General features: G+C 43.9%; 1 protein-coding gene across 1 annotated transcript; it reads left to right on the plus strand.

Annotated features, from left to right (window-relative positions):
- The first annotated feature begins 15,386 nt into the window (after window positions 1-15,386).
- Window positions 15,387-16,118, plus strand: LOC147750533 (CMRF35-like molecule 5). Its single transcript, XM_086929587.1, has one exon. The coding sequence runs from the start codon at window positions 15,387-15,389 to the stop codon at window positions 16,116-16,118; it is 732 nt and encodes a 243-aa protein (XP_086785713.1).
- Window positions 16,119-22,380: the final 6,262 nt, after the last annotated feature.

Genomic DNA, 22,380 nt, shown 5'->3' on the forward strand with positions numbered 1-22,380 from the left:
CTGCACCACACCTAAGAAAACCTGTTGCCAGTAGAGCAAGCCAATGCCATACTCTTAAGTGTTGGGTGAGCAGTTTCAACGTGAGACATATTCACCAGATTTCATCAGCATGAACCTACCGACGTTGGACATCCTCTTCAAAGATTACCCATCACCAAAGTCATCCCTCATCAAAAAAATGTTTCCTGTGATTTTATATTTAATTATAAGCCAATTAAATATTCTCGCAATGGCAGCCAGAATACACAATCATGTTTGAAGCACAGCTGTCAGCAGGCCTGATGCTGTTGAAGCCATTGGGGCTTGCAAGGACCTGTGTCGAGATATACCACCCTGCATTAATTTGAGCCGGTTGTCAGTGTCAAGATGCATTGGACTGGGTTGGGCTAGCAAAGCTGCTGAAGGAGTGCACGGTCCTGTGTCAGAGCTGCGAGGTGCAGTGGGCACTGGGCAGGTTGATGGCATTGAGGTCTGTTGTGCTGAATCATGCTTAAAGAGCTCTGTAAGCAATGCACAGTTCTGTGTTGAAGATGCGTGGTGCAGAGAAGCCTATTGTGTCCCTGTCGCTTGAGAACAGTAGCTCATATGATTGACCCTTGGAGAACTGAGAGCCGCCCTGGGACACACAGGTCAGCTCACAGCAGAAGAGTCCTGGTGCAGCAATAGCAGTCCTTGGACAGCAAAGCAGTCCTTGGGCCACAAAGCAGGTCAGACTTCATATCTGTGCAGTACTTCTTCCAGGCAGTGTCCACAGGTCCAGAAGTGTTCAGAAAAGTTGGGGATCTGAGGTCCAATATTTATATATCTGGTACCCACTTTGAAGTACGAAAGACGTCTAGAGTTTTCCACCATCCAAAGGTGCTTGGAATTTCCTGTCTGCCTGCCCTTGCTACAGATTGTCAGGGGTCACAATAGACTGGTGTTAAACCCCTTTGTGAGTGCGCTCAGGCAGGGTCTTTGTGATGTGCAAATGTGGAGGGTGATAGCTCCTTCTACTGGGTAACTCAGAGTGGCCAATCCTGCAACATCTATCTTCCCTTTGTCTCAATGTCTAGGAGTAATACACAAAGACCAAATCCCAACTACACCTAGTCATATGTATCAGGATGGAGCCAGCAGACACCAAATTGCTGGGACTAGAAAATGCCAGCTTTAAAAAAAATTAAATTGGGCAACCCAATATTCCTTTATGGGCTTGGGTATTGAAATATATAACAGGTAAGGTGCCAACAAGGGATTTTATTCAGTTTGAGATACTATTAGTTTATCAAATGTTAAGGATGTCAAGCCAAAACATCATAAATTAATCAATCGAAAGTATTTGACTGTTTTGATCATGAAATAAATTCAAACAAAATGGGTGTTAATCTTCTTTTTAGGTTTATACTGACACTGGGCCAAGCAATACGCTACGCTTGCATAGTTGGCGAAGTCTGTGCTACTTCGCACTACGCAAATTGCACGTAGCACAGTGCAAACACACGTAGCATAGCGCAGCGGTCATTTTTTGCTTGCTCGAGGTCCTCAATGTCAAGTTGGAGACCATGAGCAAGCAAAATGACATCCCGGTGAGACTTTTTCCTCAGACGCGATCGGCAACATCAAGTTGCCAATCGCGAGCGTGGGAAATAAACCTCCCGGCAAGATTCTCAACGCGGGGAGGTCAGGTTTCTCATTGCGAGTGGTCGTGTATCCTCGCGACCGCTCGCGATGAGAAACTACCAGTCCGCGTTGAGAAAGCTGTCACTCGAGTAGAAATCTACTCGAGCGGCAGAACACAACCGCTTGCACTGTGCAAGATGCAGTTTGCACTGATTGCACAGTGCGGACAAGCATCAGGCACTGTGCAATCAGTGTGAACAGCATTTTGCGCAGTGCACTATGCAGGTAACGTAGCTACGCGTAGCTCACGTAGTGCGAAGTGTACTTCACCTAGCTACGCGCAGTGCTACTTCGCGAACTACGCCCAGGGTTGGTTTATACCCAAGCAGAAAAAGTGTAGGGTTCACATGAATATTCTCACAAACATTAATGACAGGTACTGTAATTATTACCATTTCCTATATTAATAGCAACAGAGTCTATCCTAAGCATGGGAACAAAAACTCGTAAATTAAATTTCACAATCACTGAAAGTAAAATTGGGTTTGATGTCAGTGTTTCAGTCTCTGTAGGGGTGAATCTGTGAAACCATCCTCAGGACAGTTGGTTCAAGTGACAATTCAAGACCTCTAACTAGTAAGTCGCTCTCTGTTCTTATTGCACTTCTAATATATGTGGAACAGAAGATCTAGATGGTATTAGAGTCAAGCTCAATTTATGGAGGAAATTTCATAACCTTTCTTTAAATTGGATAAAGCCATAGCCTCTCGTCAGTGGTGTCTGTGGGTACTCAGCATGTGTTTGAAGTCCCATTGCTACAGAAACCAAAAAGTTGATGTCTAAGTGATTGGTAAATTTAATTTAATTGGTATTAATGGAGCAGGGCCAAGACTGAGTTTCATATGGCAGGTTTTTGTCTACAGTTGGTACAGTGGGGAAAAAACTTATGAAATGGAATGGAGGCTTGGGCAATCACCATTGGAAATGATTAATTGAAGCATTCCTTCTACCAACTGTTGCTTTTTGCTGACAAAAGACCACAGCGACAGAATGCAAACTTTCAGGTAATAAGTAGTGCCTTTTCAAGAGAAGGAAAGTGCATCCTCTAATACTATAGCTGCACCAAAGCAACACCAAAATCTTCATATTTGCAAAAGATGGCTGTAAGGGAAGCTAGGAAGTTAGCAAAAACAGCCACCACAGACTGCACAAGTAAATACTGCAGAAGAGTTACCTTTCGTTGTCGAAACTGTCGCCTATAGTTGTTTTCACCACCAATCAGACAAATTTGTCTCCCAAGCAAAGTCCTTCAAAGATCTTGTAGAACAGGGAACAGAAAGCTACATCTGCCTCCTCCAGTAGATCAGCACAGGTCTGCATTTACAGCAAATATGTAGGACAAACTCTGGGCAGTTATTATTAATAATCACAGTAGCCTAATACATAATAATATGCCAATGAGAGCACATGTCCTCAGCCAAGAGACAGGAGCTTACTCCTCCAGCTATTTGCCCGAGTCAGTGTTGTCTCGCCTAGCTTTGGCAGTCAGTGTAAATATGGATTTCTGAGTACAAAGCAATATGAGGGTTGTTGTTTTTTCTACATCACTCCAGCATGCAGGAGGTAAATCGTTAAGTTATAGTTTGTGGCTGCATGATAACAGCGCCTAGAAGCGTGGCAAGATGAGAGTCAAATTTTTGCAGGTCAGAGCAGTATACGATGGGTGATGCAGTTGCTTGCATGGTTTCCAGCATCAGGTTATGGGTTACAGATTCATGTACAGATCTTTAGGTACACAAGTAGTGTGATTGTAGCTTGGCTACATGAAAGCTACTTAGATACAGCCATCCACCAGAGAGAGTTAAAATAAGCAAAAACATGTCATAGGAAAAGACCCAGATGAAGAGCTGCTGACAAGATATACCAGGCAAGCAATGGTTAAAATTAATCAGAGCTTTAGAGAGTTAGAAGATCCATCATAACAAACTCATCAATTAAAGAGCTCCAGAGGAAAGGCTTCACCTGTTTAACAGATTTCTGCGGAAACAGCTGGAGAGATATGGCAGGAGGCTGCCTGAACTACTAGAAAAAGACCATCAGTCCGATAGACAGTTACCTGGAAAGATCAGAGGAAGAGACCAGACAGCTGACCCAAACCAGCACAATATGGACAGTTACAGTGGGTGTAGGTCCTCTTCCCAGGGGTAGACACTGTTCACGGGATACATTGGCAGTGGTAGACTTTCCGGCTGTAATCTGGATATATTCGATACATCATGAATGGTTCAGGGACTACTGTTGTCAAGAGCATGGGGTGAAGGTGGAGGTGAGGAGGGGTGTATTTCCATCAAAGGCAATCACATCACTTGCTCTTTCTCCATGACTGTGAGGGGTCCTGGAGAGGACTCTGGACTGTACCGGTGTGAAACTGAAGGGTTTGGAAGGCATCAAATGTACTAACTTGAAGTAACTATTTCTTCATCTGATCCTAATTCTAACACACATTCAGTGTACAAAGATGAACGCAGGTCACCCAGAAGTATTTTGTTCCTGATGCATCAAAGTGGAAACAACCTTTCCAACCCATTTTGTACAACGCATGCTTATACCCCGCATGCCATTACAATGAAATGGCTCACTGTAAGGGGCATAAGGTGTTGGATTTAATTCCAACACCTTCCCTACTGTTGCACAGACTGGAAATGGAATAGTAAATTATACTATTTCAAACTCCAACGCACCCTGACAGCAAGTCATTGTATAAACTTGTGTTGTAATGGCATACAAGGTAAAAGCATGCGTTGTAACATCATGCAACGGCATCAAAGCATCTGGTCTCCCCAAGACTGCATTTAAGAGAGAACCTCAACTGCTCTCCTTCCTAGTGCTGCCAGTTCTCCAACAACCTCACCCACACCTTACTGCTTCTTATGATTGATATAAATCTTTGCTGGCACAACTGGGGCCGAGGCAGGGTCGAGGTAGACCTACCTCCCTTCACTCGCTTCTGGGGTCCTGACACTGCTTGTTCCTCCTGTCGCCGTTGTTTGTCATCCTGCACGGCCGCTGTGGGGGGAACTACAGCTCCCAGCAAGCTTTGCGACACTGACCAGCACCGCCCACTTCCTGGTTTTGTGCGCCCGGAGGCTCTTATATTGCGGCAGCTTCCCCCGAGTCGTGGACGCGCGCGGATGGTGCCGGGCGAAGCCCGGGCAAAGGGCGGGCCGTCTGCGGCCATCAGAGGCCAGAGGAGGCCGGGTCGGGCAACCTCTCTTGGTTTTGCGGGACAAAGGATACGACCCAAGGTACACGCACCTAGAGACTACCACAAACTCTTTTTGGTTTCTTTAAAGGGACTAAATTCTGGTAATTAAGATATCCACCTGACTATTTCAGGTGTATTGCACAAAAGTCAGTTGCACCATATCTTCTAAAGGGGCAGCCAAACAAATTTTGTCTCAGAACGGTTCAATCAAGGGGACTTTGGACCACTATCTAACCAGGGTATCATCGGCAATAGAGAGAGTAGAACATAGTCTTGCCACAGAAATTTCACCCAGTATACGAACCCCCACGATGCCAACAGACTTAGCTAACTCCTCCTTAATGAGGGAACTTAATGAAATCTGTAACAGCAGGTATACCTCAATAGAACAGGAAAAGGAGCAATCTGGTGCTCCGGCAAGCCCCTTGGAGAATAGTTTAGTGCATCACCTCAATTAAATAAAAGTCCTCTGGAAACCCACCTCTCAATAACAGACAAAGTCAACAATCAACCGATAGTACCCCTTCAGGTCCCTCTTCCCAATAGAAAGCGTAAAGGTGCGAAAGACATAGGGAGGCTAGCGAAACAACAGAAATAAACTTAAGTCCCCCACTGATCATTGCCATCACTCCAGAAATATCTAAGACATGTCCAATATTGGAGACTCATGTATCTATTTTACCATTCAAACTATTGGCCCAGCTTGAAGAACTGGTTAAAACCTTAATAACCCAGCTGATAGTAAAGATGGATAGAATAGGGGAAAAGGTCACGATGATAGAAGAATCCATCAAGGCAAACATTCTTACAAATAGAATGTCTGGGCACAAGCAAACTCAGAACTTAGCTGCCTCCAATATGCCTAGCAAAAAGGCCCAATACCGACCAGTCGATACTAGATCATTAGCTTCAAAAGCCAAGGAAGTAACCAAAGAATCATCAAAAGTACTGAGTTCTGCTTCTAGAGCAGGACTGAGTAACGTAGCCACGTTTTCTGAGGGGTCTTTTGCTAATCAGGGTAACATGCATAGTAAATTAATTGCATAAACCTACCTCCAGAGGCAGCACCCTTTGTGTGTGTCCTTTCGGGAGTGCCCAAGATTACCATCAGGAAAGTTGAAGGTTATCAGGACCTTAAAAACAAGGTATCATTTTGGTTAACCAAAAACTAGATCCCTTCCACCTAATATTGATGGAAGTATCCTAAATGTTAGAAGGGTGGGGTGGGTAGGATCCCGTCCCAAGGACTTAGCTGGAGACCTGGTAATTGTCAATTTCAGGGATAACCAGGTCGTCCCATTTCTTCGTAGGTGGCAGCCACAAACAGGAGACGGGCCAATAGCAACAAGGGAACTGTGCGATTTTTATCCCAGAATCGCTTATCCGCCACCCTCAAGATGGAGTGTAGAGGAAAACTACTTGAAGGGTGGGAGAGGTCCCGTACTGAGCAGTTACAGGATACCTACCTTTAACCGTTACGACTTACCCTATGGCTTACATATGCTGAACTGATAGGATAAGGATATTGTCCCAATTATTGTCCACAAAGCACAGACACTTTTTTTGACGTATGAAGCACTTTATGGCGATGCCAAATCAAATGAATTCGAATTCTTACTGATGTTGCCAAGTGTTCTTTTCCTTACAGATTAAACATAGCTTTACATGCCTTTTATACTTCTTACTGTTTTTAATTGTTAAATCGCTTTTTTTGGATCGATTTTTTTTATTTTTATTGCTTGTTCACAGGGAAACCTGATTTGGATAGGGAATTATGTGTAAAACTATGTTGTATATGAAAATTTTTATGCTGTATGCCTATATGGTTATTAATTTTAACCGAATAAAGTACTTTGACTTGACTTGATATAAATCCTGTGTGTTGTTATATCTATTTCTGGGACAATGGAGACTCCTGCATCCATGGTTTGTACCCCTGCCCCATCCATACAAGACTAAACATGTCCAGGCTTCGGTAGTTCATAAGCCAGGTACCAGTTCAAAAGTCAAGGCTCCTGGCAACCCCAGCTGTCACAGTCCACCCAAATTGACAACCAGGGCAGGTGTTTCATCCAAGATCAGAAGGTAGAGCTGCAGAAGAGCATGCAGTGATGTGGGAGGCTGCCAGTACGTGCTGTACTGATCCATTGGGGAGATTGTTAGAGAACAGTAGCATTGAATGGTGGGAGAAGAAGGAAACACCCAGTTGACGTGAGACCGCACAAGGAGCCATTCAAACTCTGGGAGCTGGTACTATTTACAGTGGTGTATGAGTCTATGGGAGCATGGGAAGTAGCAGGACAGCTACTGACAGCAAAGTGTCCATCTCATTGTTTTCAGTCATGCAGCCAGACCAGTCATCCTTGTGTGGCAATTTCTGCAGGGCTATCAAAGGCAAGTCCTTTCCATTCTGTAGCTTTGACCCTGTGTTCTGGTATCATCAGGTCCATGCAAACCGTAGGGTAGAGAGTAGAGGGCCCTCAAATCCTGTATGTTGCTGGGGTCACGGTGAAAGCAATAGATCTAGTAGGGTGGCACGAGTGGGAATAAATCTCAATCCATCTGCCGCTCCACTCTAGTGTTTGACCCTCCAGAAGGCCACCCATTTTAACTATGCTGCAAGATTGCAGAGCTCAAGATCTGGGATGGCAAGACCCCCTGCATCTGCAGCCACAGTGTATTTAGGGCAATCCGGTGATGTTTTGCTCCCCAATTAAGCTGAGTCAATGGGCTATTCACTTAATTGAAGAGGGACTTAAGAAGACCGATTGGGAGGGCAGCAAAGTGAGGAAGGAGGCGGGGGAGAAATATTATTCTGGGTAAAGCAGCCCTGCCCATCACAGTAGGAGGGATAGCCAGAAATGCACAGAATGGTGTAGGGTGGCCAATATCACTCTAATGTTAACCTCTATTAACTCCATCTTGGTATGCTATGCATTGTTTCCGAGTTACAGGAATGTGATCGGCTACCAACACAGAGTCTGACCTACTTCACTGGGAGGAGTTTAGGAGGATGGGACATGCAGTGGGAAAGCATTGAACTTATTTCAGTTGAATTGAAAACCTGAGTAGGTGCCAAAGAGCTGTATTGCTCCGAAGGAAACTTCTACTTCTGAGCGTTCTCCCTGCATGTAAAAGAGGAGGTCAGCAGCATACAATGAGAAATAAAGGGCAGAGACACCAATCTGTAACCAAGGGAAGTTAAGAGCTGCAGAGAGTGCCAGGGCCAATGGTTCCATCACCATTGTAATGGTGAAATGTAAACTGACCAGTAGCCCTCTCTATTTGCCATGGTGCAGAGGTAGCAGTGCCAGTCTTTAAATGAGCCACCAGACTCATATAAAGCAAGCAGGTCCAGTTCAGGGACTCACAGCCCCTGCTCGCCATTGTGATGTAAAAGTTAACTCAACATAAAAAATCTAAGGTTATTTCGATATGAACTACAATGACTAGGTCTTTTGGGTAGTCAGTCAGCGCAGTTTGTAAGGCGTGGATCAGTTGTTGGATGTTAGGGGATGGATAAAACCCTCTTTATCCTCATGGACTATGTCACCTAGATGGGGACGCAATCTGTTAACCAAGCCCTTACTCAGTATTTTATAATCAACATTAAGGATAGAGAAGGGTCCATAAGAAGCTACAGTATGAATGGCCTTATCTTTCTTTGGGAGGAGGACCAACAATGCTTCACGTAGCATTGGAGGGAGACAGCCAGTGGACTCAGCCTTGTTAAACATTTTGATTAATATGGGAACAAGGATATCAGCATACATTAAGTACAATTTGATGGGCAAGCCATCTATTCCACGAGACTTGCCCGGGCCAGCGTCTTAACGGCCTCTAATTTCCTGTATTGTTATTGCCATTCCCCAGGGATGCCACTACTGTGGACATGAAGCCTTTTGGAACTGCCACTTAAGACATAGTCATGGATAGGTTGGGTGTAGTGTTCCCCATGACGTGCATACAAGTTGGTATAATAGGCATGGAAAATGCCATTGATGTCTGTTTGGGGGTACACTAGTTCGTCAGTGACATCACGCAATTGTAGGATATGGGAGCTTCATCGTTTAGGGTTCATCAGCCACGCTATCAGCCTCCCAGTTTGGTCATGGTCATTATGTGCCTTAATGATGAAGGCACGGTAGTCATGTATCTTGAGCCATTCAGTCAGTACAAGTAGGGTTTCCCTCTCCTGATGCAGTCGGTTTGGATTGGTCAGGCCACTGGTGTGCGGGAACTATAGTTCCACCAACGGGTTTTCCTTTTGAATAATCTCAGCACGCAATTGGGTTCGATCTCAGCTGACTTAGTGACTTTGAATGACTGACCCGAATGCCTCTCATTCCACCAATGGAGAGGATGCCATGTCGCCATGTCATCATTCGCAGTGAAGTAATTACGAATCGCTTCTCCGAGATCTAAGCAGAAGACCGGGGCGTCAGGGTGGCGACATTCAGTTTCCACGTCAGTATGAGTGGCCTGAGTGAGCTCCTGTCCCAGGTTAATAAAAGTGGGTTGTGGATGCATTGGGTTTTGCGAGGTATTCAACTTGGAGTACCCTGTCTTGATATGTGGCGTGCATAGAAAAACATCTAAGTGAACAGATAGTTTGTGTATATCAGAGTAATAAGAGTATGCTGTGCCTGTAGAAAGGTGGAGTATTATGTGGTGATGTTGGTTAGGTTTCACCATCCAATGCTCTCACAATACCCCAAAGATTGTCCTTTGGATTCACAATAACATTTCCTTAGCTCCTTCCTGGTAGAGTGGCAAAGTGCAGTCAGGCTTCAGCGGTGAAACATGTTAAGCATTTCAGAATACCAACATGGACAATAAGTAATTCACACGTCTCGAAGCAAATCCAACGCCAATTTTTAAATACAAAACAGATTTTTAGATAAATTTAGACACCACAATTAAGTGAATCAGATAAATAAAACCACAGATATAGATTTTAGAAGCAAAATTAATTCGGTGCAAAACAGTACTGTAAAACTTTATGATTGTCAACAATGGTAAAAAGGGGTGTTAGGTATGTGGGTGCTAGTGGCCAATGGTCTACTAGCCCCAGTGGATAATCCACCCCTGAAGTGATCACACCCTGGCGTGTACGTCACCTTTTCTACCCAGAACCCTTTATTTTACCACTATTTAAAATGGCAGAAGTCTTCCTCAGCTATACAGACTAGGTAGCCCACCCTGGAGGTGTGGTTAGACTTCTGTGGGGTGTACACCGCCTGAACACCTAATTGGGTGCAAATTTGCCTGGGAGCAGGGAGCAAGCTGTTTCCTCTTTTGGGAGGCAGTCTGGTTGCATATCACAGGCAGGGCAGCCTTTGAAGCTCACAGCCTTGATGTGCAACTTCACTAGTCATTCTCTCAGGGAGGGAGGTGCGACCTGCTTCCCACCCAGGCCATTGTTTCTGGCTCCTGGGAGAGGTCACACCTCCTGGCAGGGGGTCATATTCCTGTCTTGTCAGCAGCATTTGCAGGCTGGCAGCCACAACACGGGAAAGGCTGGGACAACCAGGTGGAAAACCTCTAAGGCATTCACCTAGGTTCATGCCACATGGTCCTCGACATGATTTTCATTTCAGGGATGATGAGGCATGTTGTTTGATATCAAACACAAAATATTTAGGCAGTAGCATAATATAGCTGCCAACCTCGGGTTTGCCAGTGTGGGTGCCAACCCATGTTAGCCTATGGACCGTCTATTACTTATAGAAAACTTTAAAAGTAAATGGCCACTATAGGGAGCTTGCACCTTAGATGACCACACCTTTACTATAATACACCCTGCCTCCTGGGCATAGGAGGCTTTCATTAGGGCTGGCTGGCATATATTAAAAATAGTGCATTGACTTTGCACACATGGTGAGGGCAAAGTTGAGTATGAGCAGTTTGCACTTTCTTTCTGTCTGCAATTGCAGAGTTCTGTCAGTAGTTTACTTAGGTCACTCAGGATAACACAAACAGTGCTTCAGGCCCTGGTGCTCCCTTTAACACCCATGCCCTGGTTACCACTGGTACCATAGACTAGGAACTTATAAGGGGGTTAAAGTCCTTGCCAATTGGGAGTACCAATTCACACATATGAGTTTTAGGGAGAGAGCACTGGGGCCTAGGAAGCAGGCTGCAGTGCACTTTCAGAGCCATAACCATCAGCATTGGATAAAAATGTGGGGGTGACCATACAAAGAGGGCACATCCTACAGTGCCCCTCTTGTTGTGAGCCTTTAATGAGTCAATGAATCCCCACTTGGCTATACATTAGTGGAAGTATCAAGTGCTCTTGTGCAGTAGAAATGGAAGGTGGGAGGATGTGATCTATCCTATTTGACATCAGCTACAAAATTGAAGTCCGTGGTCACCGGGCAAGGATAGTGTAAGACAGAGGTAATGTGGAGCGTGATGAAAGAACGGAAGGCTGGTTGGTCAGTGTTCGGGCATACACATTAAGTAATGCTATATCTTAGCCATCGAGTTTGTCTGGCAGCACCACATATTACTTCTTCAGATCAATGATCTTGAGTTGGGCAAGGATGGGGGTCCAAGGAAGTATCCAAATCAGCACTCCCCCTCGCGAATGATGAATAGGTAGTTGCATAGATCTTGCCCCTCCAGCGTTTTTGAAGTACCTGCCCATCTAATATTTTTAGGTGAATTTCTTGAGGGCATGCAACCTGGGCCTGGTGCCTTTTAAGAAAGGCCTGGATACGACGATGTTTATCCTGGGAATTGAACATGTGTACATTTCAAGTGATTATCCTTAGAGTAGGGACAGCACCCACCATGGAGTCAAAGAGGAAGGCCCGAGCAGAGAGTTCACCTTCCCCCAATTATCTCACCCAGCATGAGAGTTTCAGCATGCAGTAAAAGTTTCCCTCCAACAAAAAACATAATCAACAATCCCTTTTGCAGGGTAAACAAAAAAACAACTCCCCAACTACACCTCCCAATGACGGTTGCACCACGGCGCTCAATCCAAACCAAGTCTAACCATAAGGAAGCACATGTTTAGTGGGGCCATGGAAAACTAATACTCAAGGTCAGTGCAAAAATTGAGCCTTCCTGTCCTGGGGTCCCCCAGAGAAAATAGAAAATACTTCAAAGTAGAAGTGGAGTCTGGACCATGCTCGTCAAATGCTGTTGCAGTGCGGGTAGGGTAGACAAAGCAACAGCTCGGACTTTATATAATGTCACCAGCAGTACTGGGTGTGACCAGAGGGAGTATGACGCTGCAGCCATGGCAACTCTATGAACCAGAGACAGGTTCCTTGGTGGAGGATTCTCCAGGTTCTTTCATACCTAACTGGTCTTTTAACCAATTGGGAAATAAGCCAGAATGAGGTTTCCTACCTCTTAGCATAAAAAATAGGGTAATCCCTGTGGTGCAATGTGGAAAACAATTATATTCACAGATTTTTTTCTTGAGAAATTATCTGATATTTAATCCTGCAGAAATGGCTGTTTGTATACTTTCTTTGATTAATTTATTCCCTCTTTCAACAAGGCCATTGAACGATGGTGAATAAAGAGCTACTCGTAAGTGCTTGATGTCACGTATAGCCAGAAATTGCGGCACATGATCAGATAAAAAATGTGTCCCATTGTCACTAACCATGGACTCAGGAGAACCCTCTATAGAAAAAACGTGCTCAATTAAATTGATGGCTGAATCAGAAGAGGCTGAGTTAGTGAAAGAAATATACATTGTGCTTTGCACGTGTGGGTTTGTGTCCCGTCCTCGTCACCTTTTCTACCAAGAACCCAGAACCCTTTATTTTACCACTATTAAAAATGGCAGAAGTCTTCCTCAGCTGTACAGACCAGGTAGCCCACCCTGGAGGTGTGGTTAGACCTCTGTGTGGTGTACACCTCCTGAACACCTAATTGTCCCACCTGCTTGGGTGCAAATTTGCCTGGGAGCAGGGAGAAGGCTGTTTCCTCCTTTGACAGGCAGTCTGGTTGCATATCACAGGCAGGGCAGCTTTGGAGTTCACAGCCTTGATGTGCAACTTCACTAGTCATTCTCTCAGGGAGGGAGGTGTGACCTGCTTCACACCCAGGCCATTGTTTCTGGCTCCTGGGAGAGGTCACACCTCATGGCAGGGGGTCATATTCCTGTCTTGTCAGCAGCAGTTGCAGGCTGGCAGCCACAACACGAGAAAGGCTGGGACAACCAGGTAAGAAACCTCTAAGGTATTCACCTAGGTTTATGGCACATCATCCTCGACATGAGTTTCATGCCAGGGATGATGAGGCATGTTGTTTGATATCAAACACAAAATATTTAGGCAGTAGCTTAATATAGCTGCCAAACTCGGGTTTGCCCGTGTGGGTGCCAACCCATGTTCGCCTATGGACCGTCTTTCACTTATAGAAAACTTTAATAGTAAATGGCCACTATAGGGAGCTTGCACCTTAGATGACCACACCTTTAATATAATACACCCTGCCTCCTGGGCTTAGGAGACTTTCATTAGGGCTGACTGATATATATTTAAAATAGTGCATTGACTTTGCACACATGGTGAGGGCAAAGTTGAGTACGAGCAGTTTGCACTGTCCTGCTGTCTGCAATTGCAGGGCTCTGTCAGTAGTTTACTTAGGTCACTCAGGAAAACACGCACAGTGCTTCAGGCCCTGGTGCTCCCTTTAACACCCATGCCCTGGGTACCACTGGTACCATAGACTAGGAACCTATAAGGGAGTTAAAGTCCTTGCCAATTGGGAGTACCAATTTACACATGTGAGTTTTAGGGAAAAAGCACTAGGGCCTAGGAAGCAGGCTGCAGTGCACTTTCAGAGTCATAACCATCAGCACCACGGCACTCAATCCAAACCAAGTCTAACCATAAGGAAGCACATGTTTACTGGGGTCATGGAAGACCAATACTTAAGGTCAGTGCAAAAATTGAACCTTCCTGCCCTGGGGTACCCCAGCGAAAATAGCAAATACTTCAAAGTAGAAGTGGTGTCTGGACCATGCTCGTCAAATGCTGTTCAAGTCTGTGTAGGGTAGACAAAGCAAAAGCTCGGACTTTATATAATGTCACCAGCAGTACTGGGTGTGACCAGAGGGAGTATGATGCTGTAGCCATGGCAACTCTATGAACCAGAGACAGGTTCCTTGGTGGAGGATTCTCCAGGTTCTTTCATACCTAACTGGTCTTTTAACCAATTGGGAAATAAGCCAGAATGAGGGTTCCTATCTCTTAGCATAAAAAATGGGGTAATCCCTGTGGTGCAATGTGGAGAACAATTATATTCACAGATTTTTTTCTTGAGAAATTATCTGATATTTAATCCTGCAGAAATGGCTGTTTGTATACTTTCTTTGATTACTTTATTCCCTCTTTCAACCAGGCCATTGAACGATGGTGAATAAAGAGCTGCTCGTAAGTGCTTGATGTCACGTTTAGCCAGAAATTGCTGCACATGATCAGATAAAAAATGTGTCCCGTTGTCGGTAACCATGGACCCAGGAGAACGCTATATAGAAAAAAACGTGCTCAAGAAAATTGATGGCTGAATCAGAAGGGGCTGAGTTAGTGAAAGAAAAATACATTGTGCTTTGCTCGCGTGGGTTTGTGTCCCGCCCTTGTCGCCAAAATGAAGTAAGGATGATTTAAGGAGGCTTTGATGAAAAGGATGAGATTTATTTGAAACAGCCTTTGCCCACAATAGATGGCCACCGGTCAGCAGGCGCTGCAGAGTCAGCTGACTCTACAACCCGCAAACCTGCCTACCAGCTGATGCATCCACAGGCCAAGGAACTTAGCAACACTTGAAAAACAACATGGATTGACAACAGTGAAATATATTCATGGAGAGTGGTGTGTCTCAAGGTGGGACTCACCAGAGGCAGAAAGTGCCGCAAGACACTACCAGTCCACGCTGAATACATTGTGCGCGTACATACGACACTTATACTTTCATAACTTAAGCACAGGCTGTAAGTAATGTGTCTCTGGACTAACACCAAGGCATGACCCGCACAGAACTAAACGTCTTGAAGTATACAAATGACAAAATAATTGCTTTGAAAAAATGTGTTACTTGTGTTAGAAAATAGGATCTTACGTGAGAAAGAAACTTCAAACCGTTTCATTTCACACAAAAATGAAAAATATTGTGCTTTACATTTATATGTAAAAGCAGAACAACAATATGTGTCAGCCAAGGACTGTCTCAAAATAGACCGGCATTTCCTCTAATTAAAGGTGCTGCAGATGCACAGGAAATTACACTTCCCTCTTGTTATAGGTCAAGGTTCCAGAAAAACTAATAGCTCTTCTTTAGTGTCAGAAGAGACACTTGACCAAGGGACGAAGCAGAAGGACATAAGAAGCTGCTGCAGAGGATGAGATTTGGGTTTGAGCTGAAGGTGCCTCAAAGGTGATGAAAAGGAAGAACTAAAGGAACCTGAAGCGATAAAGCAGAAGATTTTCCTGAGCAGAGACCTCCAGCCCTGATCCACTGAAGAGACTGTTCAAGAAGAGACGCCCCCATGAGATACCTGAGAAATGGGAGTGCACTGCTGAACCGAGGCAGCATAACAAGGATTGTCACAGTGTTGGCATTGATGCTATGTTCAGTTGTGTTTGGAGACTCAGGAAGCTACTTTGAAGAGGTGACGGGTGTCTTGGGAGGGTCTCTCACTGTGGCTTGTCGATATGAAGCGGAGCTTGTACAGTATCCGCATTACTGGTGTAAAGGAGCTTCTTGGAACTACTGTTCCATTGTTTTACAAAGCACAGGATCCGAGAAGGAGGTGACAACTGGCAGGGTTTCCCTCAAAGACAATCACACAACTCAAATAGTCACAGTGACCATCACAGATCTTGAAGAGGAGGACTCGGGTTTGTACTGGTGCGGGACTGAGCGAACAGGTATTGATAACATGTACCAAGTTAATGTAACTGTTTTTAAACCTCATTCTGAAGTTAGGCAAACTGAAAAGCCATCAACCACAATAAATGGTCTGCTGGTCACAGCTTCTATCTCAGCCAATACGTCAACAGTTCTCCAGAATTCTGTGTTTGAAGACGTAAATACCACTGCCATCACCCCAGATGCTATCCATACTGCAACACACTCTGCCTCATTTTACCTGGTTCTCCAGTGGAAAGTGAAAGCTGCCTTGATTGGTGTGATTCCACTGATAGGCATAATCACTTGGAGAATGTCAAAGATGAGGAATACGTCTCAGGAAGGGGAGGGTGCCCAGAGTGATGAGTGATTTAATTTGGGTAAAGTGCCTCCAAAAGGGCATTTTGCAAGTCCTGCTCTGTGGGACAGGGTGTTCGCTTGTACCTATGGATCAGATCCCGCTTCCTTCATATAATGACCAGACATGCATACACTTTCACAGTCCATGATCTCGTGTAAAGGTTCAGAAACTTGTGTGCAGGTGCCAAGGCTCATCAATCTCAGCAAGACACAGACAGCCTATACAATGAAAACTTCAAAGGAGAACTATATATGTAAGATACTACAAACCAACCAATCTACAATCTTTTGAATTTGAATGTTGGAGCTTCTAAAAGTGGTGGGTCTTCAAGCTCATATGGACATTCAAGAGTTTTCGGCACTGTATACATTCTGCTACCCACACCTGGCACACACCCCAAAAAAATCGAATTCCTCTCTATAATACAAATACTTACATCCATCGGCCATGACAAAGGTAAAGGCAACCTAATTTGGTACGAATATAGGGGCATATTAACAAGCAATAGCGATAATTATCGCTATTGCTTGGTTAGAGATAAAAAATTATTGCAGAGCTGCGGCGATTTTTATCACAGATAAACCTTGGTATTACCAAGGTTTATCGCAAATGCGATAAAAATCGGCCGCAATGCACGAATAATGCTGAAAAGTCAGCGATATTCATGCATTAGCGAGCTAATGCTCTTAGCCATGTTATCCACCTCCCATTGGATAACATGGCTAAGAACTGCTCTGGGCAGGTGTTAGCTTTTGGAGATATTCGCGCCTGTTTCCAGTCGCTAACATCTTGGCACGCCCACTTTGCATGTCATTAGTGATAAATATCACTGACATGCAAAGTGGGGCCCAAGATGGTTGCTATCTCCTACTAGCTGTCGCTAACTGGTATTAGCGACAGCTAGGTAATAGGGAGATAATTTTATCTCCGCTTTCTTGGCTTTTAAAGCCAAAAAAGCGGAGATAAACACCCTTGATAATATGCCCCATAATGTGTTTCCTTCATGTTTCAAGTGGGGTAGTAGGTTTAAAAGAAAAGTGTCCTTAATAGCATCACTGGTTGTGTCATATCTTAGGAAAATTATTTTCATCAGCAGTACAAGAACAATCCTGCGCACTCAAAACTAAGCACATGGTGGGATTTAATAAGAAAGATCTTTACAGAATCCCGCACCTCGGGAGTCCTCACTGAGTGGGCAAAATGTGTAATTGGACTTGGAAGGTCAACTAAAAAATGAAACATCACCAGGTGAATATGTAATTCGGGGTCCAATTCTACTGGAAATTCTTCCTTTTTGGCCAGACTTTTACTCAAAGATTTCAGCTGCTGGTATTACCAGCCCCATCAGAATGATGTGACCAAATGTAACGATAACTAAAGCAGAGTGGAGTTCCTGGTGTACCCCTGTCCTGTTTCAGACATGACATCAACATCTTCACTCCTAATTGACAATATCGCTGCTGTCCTTTTCTATTAGGTTCCAACGTATTTGATAACTTTACAACATTTTCCCTTTCTGTAAATGCAGAAAGGATGGAAATTTTGAGAACGATTGACAAAGGGTGAAATGACATAAAATGACGTTCCTTGCAGACAAGTACATTTCCCCTGCATGGCCTAACTAAGAAATAGGATTCGAATCAAACACTTCATAAATAAGCATTTTAACCCAACTGAGAGTCACTTACCCCATAAGCTTCCCCACAGAGCTGTCGTAGAGCGGCAAAGTTTTGGGTCTTTTTTACACTGGTCCGCATGTAGATTACTCAGTGCCTGACATTGCACATTGCAGGCTGCTTTTGAGAATTGGACAGCACATATCTCTAAAACGTCCTTTTTAATTTAACAATATTTTCATTACAGTGGAGTTTTTACTGTGTTCACGTGCTGTGCTTCTTTACCATGTTTCTTGCCAAGCTGCTGTTGAGATCTGTAAAATCATTATATATTTGTAAATTTATGAGTGAAAATATGGACATAAAGTTACTTTCTTTGCACTCTACCTCTATTGTCAACAATCTTCGGTAGCATTGATTTGCCTATTTGGATAAGCCGGTGTAGAAAGTTAAATATACCGTGGCCATCGGGGATTGTATATCAGAATATAAAGGTTAACATATTGACCTTTACCTATGCTATTCTTACCTCCACATTTACGAATCTTAACAATATATATTTCTATGCTCATTTGTGGGAGACACTGACGTGGAATGGTAAAATTGGGTGTTTTTAATCCCATAGATGTCGAATTGGCTGTATAGTTTTTTAGCAAGCAAGATTTATTAAAAAAATTATATATATATATATATATATATATATATATATATATATATATATATATATATATATATATATATATATAATAGTTTAAAGAACTAGCTATATAATCTATGTTACAATGAACATTGATTCTGTACCACATATATGTCATATCAATTTTGAAAATGTATTTTACAACTATTCAGAAAATGGAATTGTTAATATAATTGGGTGCTTTGCCTAGTATGTCTTCTATATCTACACGTAAGTTTACACAGGTGATTTCAGTTAATCACGCACTAGCACTTTAAAAGGTGTACCTTACATTGCAATCGCTGTCATGTGATCAAGGCTCCGCCGAGCCGAAACGTCTGTGACTCTTTCTGCCGAATAAATCTGTGAAGTACCTCGAGGTCCGTGTCCGGTGTCTACTTGCTGGCTGTGCGAGCTGCGCGAGCTTGTGGGAAAACGGAGTTCGGGATATGTAGCCAGTGGGATTCGTCCTGGCTTCACACGGGACCCTCCTTGATAATTGGTCGACACCATAATTCGAATCTCTTCTCTGGACGGCGTTCAGGGAAAGCACAAGCTCCGGAAGGAGTACGGCGTTTGACCCCCAGCTTCCGGAAATCTATCGGAACACAGAGCGAAGGATCAACAAGCGCCTACGGCTGCATGCGACACGGGCTCGAGTTGCAACCGTGACTGTGGTTTGCGGTCCTGAAGAACACAGGCGCCTAATCAAGTAAGCTCTAATACACTGACACGGCTGGGAAAGGAGAGAGGATAAAACTGGGAGCTAGTTTAGACTGCCGGCGATTAAAAAACAGATTGCTAGACGGCACCAGTACAGTTTTAAATATTGCAGAAAGATGTCGGCTGACAGCGTAAGGGAGCGGGAGACATTAGCTGCATCAATGTTTTCCGACGACACCCCTATCCCAACCAATATACAAGGGAAAAAGAACACTGAAGCTAGTGGCAGCAGCCAACCAAAATTAAAGAACTTTTTAAGATACTTGAAAAAAAGTCATTTCAAGAGCAAGCCAAGTGGTGGGAGTCAAAGTCACTGCAGCGCTATATCGAGGTGAATCGCATTCCACGGGGTTTAAGAATATTAACAGCCCCCACCTATGAAAATCCAAACGCCGACCTGATGAAAGAGTGGGCGGAAATCAATTTGGAGGCATTGCGACGTCAGGTACAGGTGCTTATCAAATACGCGGATATAGATAGAGCCAAACTCCTCACAGAAATAGCGGATTTGCAAGAGGAAATTGATGGCCTGGGGGAAGAGGATGAAAAAACCAGACTTTCTAAAATCATGCAGGAACGTCTTAAGAAGGAGGAGGCAAAAATTGTGGCAAGAAAATCATACAAATTCCAGAGAGACAGGAATGATTATGAGCTTGGCCAAATTTTTACTTTTGCGCGTAAATTTGAAACCTTGCGCAGGGGTGGCCCCAAACAACAGCAACCTAAAGCAAAAAACCCCCCAAGCCATACCAGTTCTGGAGCCACGGAAACCAACAGGATGAGTGATTCCTCCAATGCCACAATTAGCTCTGACCCTGACACAGACTCTGAAGCAGACCGCCGCAGACAGGCACAGGCGGCAAATCAACCAAAGCTTACACCAGGCCAGGAAATTGTTTTTTTAGGCCAGGACAGGCGGAATACCCTAAGGTCCCATGCAAGGGGCAATCAAGAAAACACAGGGCAAATTACAGGCACCGCCAGAGGTCGCGGGTGGCAAAAAAGAGGATCTTAGAAGAAGAGAGGAGGTGGAACAGGGCGAAGCAATGCCCCTCAACAGGAATAAAGGTAACCACCAATCGCACTGTTGTAAATCTAACTGAGCTAACACTCACAGAGAAGGAGGAAAATATTCTTAAACTTGGCCTATCCTATGCATCTCCATGCGATTTTGATTATGCCAGTGCGCGATGCAATGTGTATAAAGCAGTCAGAAAGCTTAAGTTACGTAAGTTTTATGCCATGAAAAACAAAGATGGAACAATATCTGATATGGATCCAACAGTTGAAATAGAGGAACCCGAAGCATCACAAGGGACTCGGGTCCTAAGGGAATTGTGGGAGACTGAAGGAGCAGGATATGGGGCAACCCCAAATACCAACTAAACTAACAAGGGGATTGATGAGAGTGGCAATAGAATATCGACGGCCACCCAATTCAGAGCATCTTCCACATTTTACCCTATCCTGTTAAGAGACAATATTGATATTTTCCATGAAAATGTAGTAGCTGATTTGAAGAAATTGCAAATCCAGACGGGAGGCACAAAGCGTAGGTATTCAGCCCAACTACAACAGTACAAGGCATTGACTGACAAATTGAACAAAGAAAAAAATCTGGTAATCAGAAACAGTGATAAAGGGGGAAATGTTGTCCTCATGACAAAAACTAATTATGACAAAGAGGCGTATAGTCAACTGAATGACCATCTATGCTATCAATAACCGGGAACTGTTGACCATCAAAGAAGAATATCACCGCAAACTGTGTAAGTGGCAATCAGCCAAACTCATCACTGAAACAGAATTTAATTATTTGAAGATTGAACACCCTGTCACTCCCATTTTGTATTTCATACCAAAAATACACAAGGACCCCGACCATCCACCTGGAAGGCCAATTATATCTGCACGGGGGGCCTTTTGGAACATACCTCAATTTATATTGATTATTTTTTGCAAGGTTATGTCCAGCAATTGGGGTCATACATACGTGATACAGGGGATTTTCTGGTTAAGATCAAGGAAGTACAGATTCAGGAGGGAGATTGGCTGATAGCATTGGATGTAACAGCATTGTACACCAGTATCTCACATAGCGATGGTCTGGAGGCAATACGTTATTACCTATCCAGAAGGGAACCAGGTAATGAAAAAAACACCAAAATGGTGCTAGACATGTTAAGTTTCTGTCTCACCAATAATGTCTTTTTATTTAATCAACAGTTGTACCGCCAAAAACAGGGGGTAGCAATGGGGGCCAGCTTCTCTCCAAGCTACGCATGTTTGCACATGGGAGCTTGGGAGGAGCTGGTCCTCGGCTACGGGTACCAACACATTATCAGGAACAATCTAGTGGCATGGTTCCGCTTTATAGACGATTTGTTCGTCATATGGAGAGGAAGTCATGAAGAAGCCCTTAAATTTGTGGAGGACATCAATGATAATCCCCTCAATCTCAGATTCACTGCGACTCTAAGTCAAGAAAAAGTTACTTTTCTTGATGCCGAACTCTACATCAAGGGGGGTCGTTTGGAATCTAGGGTATTTAGAAAAAAGACAGCTGGTAACAGCATTTTACATGCTGCGAGCGCCCACCCAGTACATCTTATCTCCAGTATCCCATATGGGGAGATGTTGCGGTTAAGACGTATATGCAGCAACCCCATGGATCTGGAGCAGGCACAAAATGAAAGCAGAAACAGATTCCTTGAAAGAGGCTACTCCAGAAAATTGATTGACCAAGCAGTACAGAAATCCATGAATGTAAGTAGAGAGGAGCTCCTTATCAGGAAAGCAGACAGGGAGCCTGATACCAAGCAAGACACATCTAAACCTGGTATGATTGAGCCTAATTGTTTTAGATTAATAACAGGATTCACTAAGCAACATCACCAAATCAGAAAAATTGTGAATAAACATTGGCCCATTGTGCTTAAGGACAATGTGATAGGCAGTAGTCTGCCAAAGCTAATATCTTTAACCTTTAGCAGGGCCCCCTCTCTGAGGGATCACATTGTTAAAACTAATCCTGATCCCTTCACTAAGACAGAGTGGTGGCAGAGAAACAAAGGCTTTTATAACTGCAAGGTTTGTAAAGCTTGCACTCATGGTGAAAATACCAGAACATTCAAGGATGGATTTACTGGAAAAGATCATTTGATAACCCAAGTCTTAACATGTAAGACAGAATACGCCATTTATGTTTTACGCTGCCCATGTGGATTACAGTATGTGGGCAGCACTAGGAATGCTG

This window comes from Lissotriton vulgaris, chromosome 1_1 (genome assembly GCF_964263255.1).
Source record: "Lissotriton vulgaris chromosome 1_1, aLisVul1.2, whole genome shotgun sequence".
Classification (NCBI taxonomy): Eukaryota; Metazoa; Chordata; class Amphibia; order Caudata; family Salamandridae; genus Lissotriton; species Lissotriton vulgaris.

Excerpts from the sequence above, each read along its gene's own strand:
- LOC147750533 (XM_086929587.1), top strand. The coding sequence starts at position 15,387 with ATGAGATACCTGAGAAATGGGAGTGCACTGCTGAACCGAGGCAGCATA.